Source organism: Propithecus coquereli, unplaced genomic scaffold (genome assembly GCF_000956105.1).
Source record: "Propithecus coquereli isolate 6110/MARCELLA unplaced genomic scaffold, Pcoq_1.0 Scaffold170, whole genome shotgun sequence".
NCBI classification, from domain to species: domain Eukaryota; kingdom Metazoa; phylum Chordata; class Mammalia; order Primates; family Indriidae; genus Propithecus; species Propithecus coquereli.
Window position 1 is genome coordinate 3,720,518 of NW_012141636.1, and position 15,312 is coordinate 3,735,829.

At 34.8% G+C, this 15,312-nt stretch overlaps 1 protein-coding gene across 2 annotated transcripts in view; it reads left to right on the forward strand.

Moving 5' to 3' along the window:
* The first annotated feature begins 1,634 nt into the window (after positions 1–1,634).
* Positions 1,635–15,312, forward strand: part of EED (embryonic ectoderm development) — a 32,473-nt gene continuing 18,795 nt past the window's right edge. For both annotated transcript variants that reach the window (XM_012641858.1, XM_012641860.1), the window contains exons 1-6: positions 1,635–2,599; positions 7,139–7,291; positions 8,978–9,070; positions 11,606–11,671; positions 12,815–12,940; positions 13,611–13,692. In XM_012641858.1, the coding sequence (XP_012497312.1) occupies positions 2,486–2,599; positions 7,139–7,291; positions 8,978–9,070; positions 11,606–11,671; positions 12,815–12,940; positions 13,611–13,692 (634 nt within the window). In that variant the 5' untranslated portion in view covers positions 1,635–2,485. The remainder of the gene's footprint in view (positions 2,600–7,138; positions 7,292–8,977; positions 9,071–11,605; positions 11,672–12,814; positions 12,941–13,610; positions 13,693–15,312) is intronic.

Below are 15,312 nucleotides of genomic sequence, written 5' to 3' on the forward strand. Positions count from 1 at the left end.
CCCTATTGTGATAGTCTTGATAGCTATCAAAATAGTCCTGAATGAAATCTTCCTTACTATTTTAACAAGTGTCAGAATAATTTTTCTTTAACATAGTGATAATGAATATGAACTAATTTCCATTTATCATCCTTGACTCATCAGAAAAATTTAAAAATAATCCCTTCAAGTTTTAATAAGACTCTTTAAAAATATTTTTGCTTTATTACAATGAATGCTGTAAGGCATTCTCCTCCCATATGTGTCCTTTATCCAAATGTTCAGCACTTGTCTAATTTTATGACTAGCAGTTGACTCCCACTTCCCAGCTCCCACTGATCCCACACACACAGAGTAATTTTAATTCAAAATGCTTCAGTTAATTATCCTTTACTTGTAGAGCTATATTTCAGAAACATCCTTTCCAACAAAGGGGAGCATGTCTGTCTGTGCCAATAAAATTGTCATACCAAAGCACATCTTTGTATTTTTTACAGATTGGGTCTTGCTCTGTTGTGGAGGCTGCCGTGCAATGGCATGATCACAGCTCACTGTGGCCTCAACTCTTGGCCTCTTGGGATTCTCCCAAGTAGGTGGGATTACAGGTGCAAGTCACTGCACCTGGCCCAAAGCACAGCGTACTTCCTCAGTAGCTGACTCTATACGCGTCTCATCTCTCTCTCTCAGCAACTGAAGAGTGCTTAGCAGTGCCCGGCATATTAGAAGTGTTGAACAGATAATTTGCAACTATTAAGACCTGAACTTTAATTTTTTTCAGCTTCCTTATTTTTCCTGAGTCTTCATTGCAAAAACCTCTATTCTGCCCTGCCTTTGCTTTACTTTCCTTTTCTCATTCTCAACTGAGTTCTCTCCTTATCTCCAAAAGGAAGAGTTACTTGCAATCTGCAGATAATGAAACTGATGTTCTGGCTGTACAGGCATCATGCAGAAGTAATTCGAGCATAGTAGAATCTTATGGATGGTGCGCTCTAGACAGGTTATCCACTGGGTAATGCAATGAGGTCTAAAAGAGAAAATATATACAATATCAAGTAGTCGCTCAAGAAATGGTAAGTCCCTTCCTACCTCCTGATTTTTACAGATGTTGGCACTGAGACCCAGAAAGATAAGTAGTCATAACTGCGTTCTAAAAAAAAAGGGGGTGGGGGATATTGCATTTTATTTTTTGCCATCATTTGCCTTTTCTCGCTGCTCATTCAGATATATGGTTTAATGACCCATCCAACAAGTCCACATGGCTCACCAATGCATTTGGTACCCATCGAGAGCCCATATATAAAAACACAGACAATTATTTTGGTGAAGTATGTTTTGTTGTCCTCTCCTAAAATTTCATTGTAACCGATGTGCAAAAAAAATTGTCCTCCGGTTAAGTCTCACAGTCTCATTCATAGTTGGAGATGAACGCTGATTTACAGGCCTTGGCGCTGTTCAGGGCCTCAATACTCCTTCAGCGGTTAAAAAGAGCACTTCTGCTGAAACTCATTGGAGTCTAGAATCATATAATTTTAGGATATTTCTATTTAAACCTTAAATATTGGCACGAACTAGATAATCATTCATTGAAATAAATATTCATCAGAATAAATATTCGACAAGAATTTAGGGCGGGATCAGGGGCTATAATTTCGTAGCGCTTTGAAATCCATCCCGGGTTACCGAAACCCAGTCTAAGACTACCCGCTTCAGCAAACAAGAATTTGAAAAGAGGAGGGGCTTGGAGGAGGCGGGTCCCGACTACCCAGCGCGAGAATACGCCTCAGCGCATGCGCATCTCCTGATGGGTACTTTCCATTTGCTAGATGGGGGAGGCAAGCGGAAAGCAGTCTACATCTTTTGAATCTCCATTCTCAAGCAAGAATTAGGTTATGGTTAGTTCCCTGAATAATTGAGAGCATTATCCTCCAAGTTCAAGATTAAGAACATTTGTCATAAACAGTTAAAGCAAGAAGTGACTTCTCGTATCTTCCCCCGGCCCCTGGGACATGGGTGGTCTAGTCCATTCCACAGACTTTCGCTCCGTAGCAGAGGGTCGGAGATCGAAGGATTGGGCCAATTGCGGCTGAAACGTCTTTGGAAGGAGAAAGGGGGTGAGGGAGCATCCCTTTGAGTTCCGCCTCTTCTTTTGGAGGCGGTGGTGGGGAAAGGAGACATACGAAATACTGCCCTCTTAAGCCAGCGGATCATACAACTCCGTGCAAACTGCCGGGAGCGCGGCGGGAAAAGGGCAAGACGGCAGTAGGGAAAGGGAAGGAGCCAGGAAGCCGCGCGGAAGGGCGCGCGTGCGCGCCCCTTTTTCAGCAGTGTGGCGGGGTCGCACGCACGCCCGCCTCGGCGGCTGGGCGCAATTTGCGACAGTGGGGGGAGCGGTGGAGGTGGCGGCGGCAGTGGCAACTTTGCGGCAAGCTCTGGCCGGGCTTGCTTGACGGCGGTGTGGCGGAGGCCCCGCCCGAGGCGGCAGGAACCTGGAGGGAGGCGGAGGAATATGTCCGAGAGGGAAGTGTCGACAGCGCCGGCGGGAACAGACATGCCTGCAGCCAAGAAGCAGAAGCTGAGCAGCGACGAGAACAGCAACCCGGACCTCTCTGGAGACGAGAATGTGAGTGCAGCCCCTAACAGTCACGGGACTCTGGAGTGGAAGTTTTAAGTGTTTTTAAAACTGTAGGCGCGGGGGCGGGCGGGCGGCTATGGGGGGAGGGAGAGGTGTCACTCTACTCGGGAAAACGCGGGCGTGCGGGAGAAAATCGAACTTGTCTTTTTGGGGAGATTGAACTGGGGACGAGAGCAAGTAGAAACTTGGCTAAGGAGAGTGGTTTAGGTGATTGCGTGGGTCTGAGAGGGCTGCTCTGAAATCTTTTGCATGCGATGGGCGAACGTTTGAGCCTTTGGGAGATTTAGCGGATCTGAGATTCCAATAGTTTAAAAGGCATGTTAGACATTTTTCTAAGAAAGTTGGACAGAGGGGGCAAAGTTTGTTAGGGATCCTATTAAAAGAGTTTAGGGGTTGTGTCACTCTTAGACCCCTAGGCAATCTTCAGGATCGAAAGCGTAGATCTTAGATTTATGGAGTTTGGGAGACTTTGTTAAAGGGGGTTTGTGTCTGCTTCCGTTTTATCCGTGGAGATTGCCTTTTCTGTAGGAGCAGCAGAATTGAGAGGGTGATGTTCTGATTTGGAGGGGGAACCACCTTTAAGGGAGGAATGAGAGAGGACGGTTTCTTGTTTGAAAGTTTTTACTTAAGGTAAAGGGGGATGGCCTGGAGGATTTCAGGCAACGGTGGTAAAGGCATATATAATAAGTGTGGGCTCGTGGCTTTGGCAAGTGTAAGATGTTTTGGAATTAGATTTTTTTTAAAGCTCTGAAATTGATATTGGTAATCATCCTGTTCCAACAGTTAACCCAACTGTGTTTAAGTGACCCGTTAGCAATAGCCGAATTGACATTAATAACATGTCAGTTTCGTATTTTATTGATATCCAGTAAGGTCGGCGAAATGTCTTGACAATTTATTCAAATATATTACTCCAAAATGTGAACCCGCTTCTCATGATACATGGCAACAACTTCTGAACATCTTTTTAAAATCTTTAAAATGTTTTAGAAGAGTGGTGAAGTTTCATTTTCTCAATTTGGCTAATTTTAAGAATAAATGCTGTTATCTTCCTAAATTCTACTTAATAAACACTGAAGCATATATATGGCATGGTGTGATAATCAGGATTTTCACTGAAGAGATGGGAAAGGATTCCTTTTGCAGAGAGAAGGAAGATATTTTGGGGATTATCAGTTTATGGAATCTCAGACTTGAAATTTCAGGAAATCATGTGTGTTAAATGTTACTTTAAACCTTTTTTTTTTTTCTGTTTGTGCTCCCCAATCTCACTATATATTGGGATCTAACATTTTTGACTCTCTTCATTCCAGTCCTTGGAGACTTATTTTTGCATTTTCTTAAATTTCTCTAGGCAGATTAGAGTATTAAGAGCACAGATAGTAGTATTTATTTCGTGGGGTATTTGTGAGGATTATGTGAGTTAATATAGGTAAAGTGCTTAGAAGAGTGTCTGCCCCATACAGTACTATACAAAAGTTATTTATAATAAGTACTTATTTTTTGATTACATAAAGTGTAGTTATGTTTCTGGCAGCCACATACTTAATAATCAGGGATAATGAAAATGTCAAACCTATTTAGATGAGGAAAATTTCAGGGGATAAAATAAATTGAAAGATTATTTTCTTTTTGCAGACCCTTAAAAGGGAATATATTCTTTGGTGCAATTTTAAAGCTATTCAGAACCAAATGATTGGATTAGCCTTTGTTTTGGTTAATTGTGTGCGTGCCTTGGAAGCCTTAATGAATCCTGTGGAGCCTTCTCAGAATAACATTTTTAAATGTATGAAATACAGTATATAAGGTTACAAACAAAATCAATCATAAAATTGTATATATTTTTTGGACATATAGTTTTTCGAGATATGGGGCAACTACAATATAATACAAAAGTACCTGATTTCCATTGGTGACAAAGTCACAACTCCTGTAATATTAGCATGATGTTACCTGCATTATAATAGAAGGAGGTACTAAATTTCAGTTAAAGGTGGTGAAAATTAAGATGCAGTTTTATCCCTCATTCGAGTTCGCAGGCCCTCTAAATTCCTTCCAAGTATCCCTGATGTAGGACTTAGGTTAGGAGAGGCAGTAAGGAAAGGGAGTAGAGAACATTGTATAACAATGAGTTCAGAAAAAGCTAACAAGGGCAGTAGTTTTACTCTTGAGAGAGCTGAATATTGACAAAAGGCCAAAAGCAGACAGGAGGAAGAATGTGTTTTCCAGTTGGATCTAAGGTAACCTGAACATTTACTACTGTTAAAGTGAGTCAAAGAATTAAAAGGACACATTTTAAATTTATTGTATATATTGTCTGCCATTTTATCAACCTTTTTGGAAGAGTAGTAATGGTTGGGTTGTTAGTGAGATGAGAGGGCTGGATCTGGAGACTTCTTTTTGCTTAAGCAACCTGTGGCAAGATTAAGGACAAATTCCTGTCTTTGTATCTGTTTCTTTGTTGAGCAAATGAAGATGGTAGTGTCATATTTGTTGCACAGTATCATTCTGTACTTTGAGGAGGGGGGTAGAGTGGAAGTCAGTCTGTATACATATTAGACACTCAGCAAAGATTTGATTTTAATTTAAAGATAAAATGAAAACATTGTGACTATATTACATTTCCCTTTGATTCCATCTTGATTTGTCTTTGGAGGAGATGGGTAAATTAAGTGGTCAGAAGTAAAATATGCAGTGTGCCCTATTGACAGTGTTTTGTGTGGCCTGTTGATTGGCAGCTCATTGTTTAGCCAGAATGAAAAGAAGCTGGTGTAGAAATGTCTAAGAGTTTCATTGTTTCATTTCTCTAGTGTCAAAAGATAATTTTTCAGAAAAAAGGTAAATGACCACGTGTTAAAAATTTTATTTTACTCATCTGAGGAAACTAGGCAAATGTTATATATAGTAACTTGTTAACCAGGAAAGTCAAAACAATACAAATTTATATGGAATAAAGGAATATAGAAATTAATTGTAAATGGAGACAAAAAAACTTTGTTTTTCCATTGAGTAGGAAGGAAGACATTTAGAACCTGTACTGTGCAGACAAAATTTGAGTGTCTGTCAGTTACCTAGAATTTAAAGACTTAAGATAGCTCTGTAATCTGATAACTTGGAAGGGTGTCCTGTAGATAATGCGTAGTTTTCCATTAAAACACTAGTTTTCTGCACTTTTTTAACTATGTAAGTACAACTGAAAGGTGGGGAGAGATAGGGAGAGATAAAAATTTCACATTTTCTATTTCTATAAAGAATAATTACATTTACATTAAATTACAATTCACATATTTGTTGAGTACCTACTTTGTGCTACCCATCCACTTCATTTTTTTTTTACGCTACATAATCAGTATGTTTCTGATAGTGTATTTTTTTAAAAAGCATTTCATTTGGAAACATTTGAAGTTTTGAAAACACCCAAGAACTGTGTAATGCCATATTGTTTTTAAGTGAATTAATATGACTTTTTATATACCTTTTGACACTCTAGTTAATTTTTAACTTTCTGTAATATCATAAAACCAATTTTAGGAAGCAGTAATTTAGAAATAGCCCATAAAGCAACGTTTCCTAGACTGTGTTCTAACACATGTTAATAGATATTTCATGAAAAAAAGGCTTCCTCTGGAAAGAATTTCAGAACTACTGCCCTAAGATCGTAGATTTAAATAAATCTTTTTATTCCAAAGAATACATTGGAATCTGTAATCAAAGGAGGCAGTGAAATCTTCTGAAATTAGAGGGCTATTAATATGCCTTCTAGACTGGAGATAAGGTATAAGGAGAATTTTCAAGGTTTCTTGCAGTCATCTCTATATTTGAAAGTATTTAACTATTGAGTGTCTCTAGAGTTCTAATATATGAGCATTATTATTCTTTTAGAACTGAGGCACATTTCACTTGTAAATAGCATAGAATATGTAGGACTTTAAAAAAAATTCTAAATGGTTTGTGTTAGAAATAAGCAGAATTTGAATAACAGGATTTTTAAAAACCATATCTAAAGGAGGAAACATTAACACTCCTGCTTCAAACGGCTACCTACCCACCCCTCGTGCTTCAGGCTGAGCAACAGTCAAATAAATTATGAAGACATGTCCATCAGGTCACATATAGAAGTAACAGCTTGAGTTTGGATTCTAGCAGCCCCTACCAGCAACCAGTTAGGCTGTGTCAGCAATACTCTCTTATCTAACAATACGTTCTGTGAAGAGCTGTAAAGATTAAATGATCTAGTGTATTAAAGTGACTGGCACAGACCAGTGCCTTATTAAGACAATATTACTCTTCCATTATCATTCTCATTAGTATTTTGTTTTCATTTTTGCTGAAGTATAAAATATCTACAAAAATTCTAATTTGTAGCTGGATTACCTTTTATCCTTATTTGGAGACAAAAAATAGTTTTTCCATTTCTTGCAGAAATTATTTCTTTTAGGTCATTCAGCATCTTCCCAGTACAAAGTTATTTGCTGCTAAATACAGTATTGTTGTTTCATGTAGTTTTTCCTAATTTACTGCTTACAGGATGATGCTGTCAGTATAGAAAGTGGTACAAACACTGAACGCCCTGATACACCTACAAACACACCAAATGCACCTGGAAGGAAAAGTTGGGGAAAGGGAAAATGGAAGTCAAAGAAATGCAAATATTCTTTCAAATGTGTAAATAGTCTCAAGGTATGTGCAAAAAGATCTGTGGGCTGTTTCTCAGTGGTACACATTTTATACTCAAGATACTCTGTCAAGTTTTATTTTAAAGTTACAGTGTTTTGAAGGATTTTTTTTTTTTGTAGTTCAGACTGCATATTTCGTATAGTCCTTCCATGTTTAGTTTTTTTGGTTTTGATTTTAATGTGTGACATTGAGTATTACAGACTGTTTTTGCTTTATTGTTTGTATTCAAATAAAAGGTTTTGGGAAATGTTACTCTTAAGCTACTTCTGGCACCAGTTATTATTAAAAAGAACTGAATGTGAGCTATTAACTTTGAGTCAGTGTAAATTGAAACATGTCTTACTTTGTACAGTTTTTTAAATTTAACTTTAATCCTTTGTATTATTTGTAATTGTTTTTGAAGAAAAAGGTATAAAACTTAAAAAAACTTTTGAATATCCAATATTTGGGAAAAGGGATTTATTTATTTAAATTACTGTATCCTCAATAGTATTTCTATTTACTTTATAAAAAGGATTACTGATGTTCAAGATGTTTTCTTTTATTGTCCACTTTGTTTTTTAAATTTGGGGTTTTTTCCCTATACTGAGGGAAAATATATATTACATTATCTCATACATATGTAAGTTAAAATGTTTTCTAAATATCTAAATATGCTTTTTGGTAAAGTTTTGGGAAAGCATAAGAAGTCATGACTATATGACATTTTCCTGTGTAGCCAAAATTCGGTGCTCAATGTGTCAAATTATACCCCTGTGAAAAGAGAGAAATGAATCTCAGCATATTAAAAAAAAAAAAGTGGTGTCTGTTATTGTTTGATGTTTTTGTTTATTTGTATTAACCTGCTACTTTTAGGTATTATATCTTGAAGATGTTTTTAAGTGCCATTTAAGTATGTCAAAAGTTTGAATTTGTGGCTTTTCAAGTGATAAGAATATGAAAGTTGTTACTTTAAAAGTGAAGGCAGTGCCTTAAAGTGAAAAGTTAGTGCTAAATGCCAGGAGATTGCCAGTAAAATCCTAAAGCTGAAAAATAACTTTGTGAGCAAAAGTGAATAATTTTTTGTGTGTATATCTCTTTATAGTCTCCAGTAATCTGTGAAGTTACAGTCCATTCTCTCCCACCCCCACCACCACTGTTCAAGTATTCTTGTTTACTATATAATTTCTTGGGGTATTTTTCTTTTAAGACCCAAATTTAAGGTTATTTAAAATTGTTTATACAGGACTAACAGCAGTGATTTGAGTGGCATCTGATGTATGTCACTTTACAAGGGAAAAATTGAGCCTAATAAAATTTAGTGACTGCCAGAGAAACTGTATTACCTCTTTAAGGCCATTTGTTAGTTTCCTATTTCAGAAAAATAAATTGTGTTCTTATGGCCTAAGAGGCTAAAGGTGTCTACCAAAATTATCCAGTTTATTGTGATTCAGAAGAATATGATTGAGTTTGAGAAAATAAAAGGCAAATATCAAAGTATTTTCATAGGTAAGTAGTTATCTAACTTGTGATTTAAACTTTTAATTGTTTGAAAACTTTATAATACACAATATTATAAAATGTTAACCCTAGTGATACACAAAATGATGGATTGCTTTTTGGAAAAAATTAGAAGGAACAAAGTTAGTTTACTACCACTTTTTGGTTTCTAAGATACTTTAATTTTTCTCATTTCATGATATTTTATAGGAAGATCATAACCAACCATTGTTTGGAGTTCAGTTTAACTGGCACAGTAAAGAAGGAGATCCATTAGTATTTGCAACTGTTGGAAGCAACAGAGTGAGTGTTAAGGGGTCTGTTTGGTATTTGGCTTGATTATTGGATCTTGTGTTAATATAATATTGAAATGGAATGATTTCACAGTAGATTTTTGTATAGCTGGTTTAACAATATGATTGATTGTGTAAGAGTAACGTTTTCTAGAAATTGACAAGTTCAAACAAGTATTATGACTGAAAAATACATCTCAATATATTATTTCCAATTCATGAAACAGGTTTTATACTTGTATTTGTTTCCATAAATATTTTGAGTGGTTGCAAGAATTGACTTTCCTCTTTTTTTGAAATAATTTTGTTATTTATTCAAATAGGATAAGAAGTCTGATTTTTAAAAATAACATTATTAAAAGTGTCTTAATTATTTGCAATAATCATCTGAGTTTGTGTTTAAGGAAGCCAAAAATTATCTTGAATCAAGACTGATGGGTGGAGAGAGTCATGCTGGCACATTTTAACATAAACGATTATTTAATTTTTTTGTTAAACTTGGGGCTGAACTGGAGGATTGCTAAGATTTATTTATTCATTCCATTCACTTCTAAATGTGTGGAGAACAGGAAAATTTCCTAGTGCTTTCTAGGTAGTCTTCAAGAGTTTTCTACTAAAGTTGAAATCACCTCTGGGAAAAATTGTCCTCTTAAGTCTTTGTAAGCTAATATTCTGGTTATTTTTTAATGCTGTACTAGGTTGGAATGGCTGGATACCGTAGGAAAAAAATACTGTACTAGGAATTAAGAGGGATAGCATAGAAATAGGTTGGTGTACTCAGAAAAAAAATATGGAGGAAATAGATTAATTGGATATGGGTTGACCACAATAAAAGTCACTTCCTCTATCCTCAGCCCAAAGGGGGAAGAGAGGTGAATCTAAGAGATGTTCCATAAGTTATTTTAATTGAGTAAAATAAAATTTTATGCTTCTTTAGTAATTGTGATAAGATTCTTAAAGAAATAAAACAGCATGGTTTTTAATGCTCTCACTACATGTTTCCTATATTTGTTTCTGTTTCTTAGTATTGGTATTCTTCTATTCTCAGTCAAAATTAACTTGATAGCAGGGTAGTTGTTAATTTAGTATTTTTCAAATGGCAGCATATTTTCAAGGATTTTTTTCCCCCCACTTTTCTAAAAGTTTATGAATCATAGTAACACATACTAATGCATTCTGGGCTAGATCCTTCCTATTTATGTTTTCTAAAATGTAAAATTTGGCTTTAGGTGGTTTTTTCCTGGGCGCTCCTTAAAGGATGTTTTGATGACATTTGAGGCTCTGGTGCTTTTACTATTTGAGAAAGTCATTGAGATTCTAAATATTTGAAAGTTACCACCGAAGTTGATAACATAGGATAACAGCTTTTTTTTTTTTTTTTAAGTGTTCAGCCAAATGTAAGTTGTGTGATATATAGCCTGCTTATAGTTGTTTAGTTCCTAAATTCTTTGAAAACAATAATTCAGAGGAAAAGTAATGTGGTTTCAAGAAAAGATTATGGTTATTTTTTTCCTAATTGGTAAAATAGCCCATTAATTAAATTTGAATCCACTTTTAAGACATCTTATAATCTTATAAACTTTGTAAGATTTAACTTTATAAACCATTATAGTCATATAAACCTAAGATTATAATACTTGGCTATAATATTGATAGTACCAGAATTGGTATATTTTTTTGCTTCAGTATGCTTATTGCAATGTTCTAGGCTTTCTAAAAAAAAAAAAAAATCCTTATTCTCATTTAAGATGACATTAAAGGCTATTACATAGTTTATTGAATTATAAATAGTCCTACTTTTAGGATTTTTTTAAAAAGAAGAAAAGGAAAACGTAATTGTCTCCTAAGACATAACCTAGTTAGCAGTCATATAAAGAATATTTTTTAAAACATTAATGCAGAGGAGATTATTTTATGAATTAATAGACTGTGATGACATACAAGATCCTCATAGAGTTCTTATACACTGTTATATTAATAGGTGTTTGCTAATGTGACTAAGCTATCAAAAATGGAAAGAAATTTATTAAAGTTTAGTATTACAAAATTTCATATAGTGTGTATATTTTAAATTTTATAATGTGACAAATGAAAAAGGCCACCATACTTAGAAAGTTAATATTTGATTAGTTGTACCTATGAAAAAATTCATTATTAGGCAAATTGTAGACTTTCTTATATGTAACTAGTATGTAAATGCTCTAAAACTGCCCAAAAACTTTTATTGTGAATTTAAAGGATGATAAACCGCAATTACTTTGGGGTGTTCAGCTTTATGCACTTTGAAGAGTCAGTGCAATTATATGGATGAAATGTAAATTTCAAAGATTAGAAGCAGAAAATACTATTATTACATTATTTCATGTACTCTGGATATTATGTAAAACATTAGGCTTTGTAATGGCTTCCTTAAGCTTAAAGGAGCTTTTAAGGCAATAGTTTCTGTAGTATATTTAAGATATAATTGTGAGTAAAATATGTTTAAAAGTTGAAAAGGATATGTTTCTCTACTTGATGAAATTTACTGTATTTTTGTTTTCATTAGGTTACCTTATATGAATGTCATTCACAAGGAGAAATCCGGTTGTTGCAATCTTACGTGGATGCTGATGTATCCTTTTCTGGGTTTTTAGTATGTTTGGTCAAAGAAATGTATTTTCAATAAGTACACTACAACTTTCCTAAATTAATTTCCTAAAATTATTGTCCTTTTTAAACTTTAACCAGTGCTGTTTTTTCACTATCACTGTCACCTAAGATCTCATTATTACTGTCACCATCACCTAAGAGAATCCTGGTATTTAGTTTTCCTGATCGTTAGAAACCCACTGTGGGGTGGATGTGTTGGGTGGGTGCAGATGGCTGGAGATAGGAGCATTAGAAATCCAGTAACAAAAAATATTAGTAGAGATTAGCTAAAACCTCCTGTTTCTTTGACCTTGCCTAGAATTTATTTTATATAATGATCAACTTGGATTGATCAGAAGCTGTGACTGGCAATCACTCCAAGTATTTGATCAACAAAGCTTAGGGAGAGAAAAATAAATGTGCAGCTTAGGAAATAAAATATTGAAAAATGTGGGTTCATAAAGAAGAGGAAAAATTTGAAAAGCCGAAGGATTACCTTTGCTAGCAGTAAAAGCTAGGTGATAAGATGTTTCTTCCAGATGCGTTTGAAAAACCTAGCAAGCAAGACAAGGCAAGGATGTTCAGTCTTCTCTAGAAGATAAGGAAAGATGTGAGCTCCCACAGGAAAAGATGGAAAACTAAATGGTTATTCATTTTTATTTAGATATTCATAGTCAGAAGTATCAGGATAGAGCAGAGGTCAGTTAACTACAGCCTACAGGGCTGGCCACCTGTTTTTGCAAATAAAGTTTTATTGGAACACAGCTGTGCCCGTTTGTTTATATATCGTCTGTGGCTGTTTTGGCACTATAAGGACAGAGTTGAGTAGTTGTACAAACAGCTAAACAGTAAACAAAATTGAGTGTAGGGACTGTGATTTCGTTTGATCATTTGGTATGGATTTTAGAAAAACCTAAAATTGCCATTGTATAAATTTGGTTGTATAAAGAAAAATGACAACTTTTTACATCAAAAATTTAACAGCTCTTTGTAGGTTTCCTTATAATATCATTTTTAAAAAGTTTTAAAATTTTTTTCCTTAGATCCAGGGACAGCCTGGAATGTCTGTTATAATCATGTTTATTTTTCAAAAATAAATTATGTTTCCTTAACTGGCATTTATTAGGCTGATGAAAACTTTTACACTTGTGCATGGACCTATGATAGCAATACAAGCCATCCTCTGCTAGCTGTAGCTGGATCCAGAGGCATAATTAGGATAATTAATCCTATAACAATGCAGTGTATAAAGGTGAGTTTTCTCGTTAAACTATAGATCTGCTTCTTTTGAATGCACACTTGTGAAAACGTCATGTTAAACTTTAATGGAATCAATGACTGTAAAATGTGTGATTTGATTTGTACTTTGCTTGTTGCTTTCTTTAGACAAGTCTTTTGAGACCTTTGTCATATTTGGGTAATGTAAATTAAGGAAAAATGGGAAAATGTTAATATTTGCAGTGTTTTCTTTCAAAATCATTTTCCTTGTTCTCCCCTGCCTTGCTTTGAGAGGCTCTAAATGAACAATAACAGAACAGTGAGTCCATTTTCCAAGATACCCAAACTTGGAGTGGAGGCTGTAGAGTAAAGGAAACATAAGGGGAAGCCTAGGAAGTTGATATGAAGACAAATTTCACAAATCACTTTAAACGGCTGTTTTTAACCCTGGGGACACATTAGAATCACCTGACGGTCTTTTAAACCCTACATATAGCTGAACCTGTGCTAATCCAATCAAAACAGAATAGCTGCAGTGGGACTTTGGCATCTTTTATTTCTTTTTACTTCAAGTTCGTTGGGTGATTTATGCAGCCAAGGTTGAGAGTCACTACTTTAAGTGGAAATATTCATTCTCCAAAGACTTATGAAAGAATTGATTGATTTTGAGATATGAAACTTGAAGTGTTTTAAATTTATTGTAGCACTATGTTGGCCATGGAAATGCTATCAATGAGCTGAAATTCCACCCAAGAGATCCAAATCTTCTCCTGTCAGTAAGTAAAGGTAAGAGAAGCAAATGTTTCTTTAGTTTGTGGAAGTTGTCAGAATTAAAATGGAGTCACTAATGTTAAGCAAACCCTGAAAAGCAGAGTGAGGAAAAGCCATGAAGAGAGAGTTCTTATACTTGTATGCCTAACAAGAAAAACTATCACAGAAGACTACAAAAACCACAACCTTGCACAAAGGCCGTTATAACCTTACGTAAAAAAAATACTTCCATAAGGACATCTGCCTCATAACTTGCTTGTTCAGCCTTGGTCCAGCATCCCCCATGTTATTGCTCTTTGTAGCCACAGATAATTATTTCAAAACAATTATGTAATCTTCATTTTTTTCTTAAAAACCTTTGTTTTCCTTTACCTCTCTGAATACGCACATAGTTGACTCTAGAATGCATATTCCCATCACAATGCTTTATTCCCAAATAACATCTTTTCAAGAGCCTCTCTCTGTTATTTAGGTCAGCAAGTCCTTTTTATTTGGGAATAATTTTTTTAAGGGACAAATAGTATTCTAAGGAAAAAAGCCAAATTAAAAAAAATTAATAAAGTAAATTTTAGTAGAAAAATCTCAAGCTGTATTATCATCTTCAAAACAAGAATTGGGGAAAGGGACCATGAAATATACTTATGTCTGTTAACAGCAGACCCAAGTAAAATAATAGGTGCTGAGGATTAAGTATGGGTTTCCCTTATTTACCATATTGTATTGTGATAGTTCTAGAACTTTATACTCAACTGAATAATTATATTGTTTTATCAGTTTTAAGGGGCATGTCAAGAAAGTTATGACATTTTTAAAAGTTTTTAAGACAGTTTTGCAAATAATTGTACTGCTTACCATCACCCTGTCCAATCATGTAATAAAAAATTCTGCATATGAAAATCCATGTTGCTTTTTTATTTAAAAAAAAAAACATTTTAAAGGATTTCCTGTAAAATTTCTTAAAATGCTAAGTACTCTAGCTTAAGCCCTTTGGAATATTTCCCATAAAGAAAAGGTATTATGTTGCTCTTTATGCCTTTGCTGGGATTATAAATTTATTCTGAGTTTAGATGAATCTCTTCGTCATTCTTAATCATTTCTGAGCTATCTGAAATGAGTTAGGTTCTTATTTCTGCATTCTGTTCTTGATTGCCTTTTCTCTTTGCATTTCTACTGTACTAATGTAGTCAATTTTATTCTTTTCTTAGGCTTGTCAAACCTATAACCTCCCCTGCAATCTACTCAAAGGATGTCCTCAAATGAAAACTCTTACATGAGAATGTTTCATTGTCATTTTTCTGTAACTACCAAGGCTTAAGTTTGGAAATCTCCACCTCTAGGAAGAATCTAATACTTTTTCTTGTCTCTTGATAACAGTGTTTGGGCTCAGATATTTCTGTACAAGTGAATAGGTCATAATGCCTCACTTGTTCTAATATCACAACTTTTAACCCTGGTTTTCTCCTATTGTGTTAGCAAGGGCATTTTTTAAAAAAATGAAACAACTTCAACATGAATAAGAATTTCGCTACAAATGATACCATCAAGAAAGAAAAAGACAAGCTGCAGAATAGGAGGAAAAACATTCATAAATCATATATCTAAAAAAAGACTTGTATCAAGAACTGTTTAGCTCAA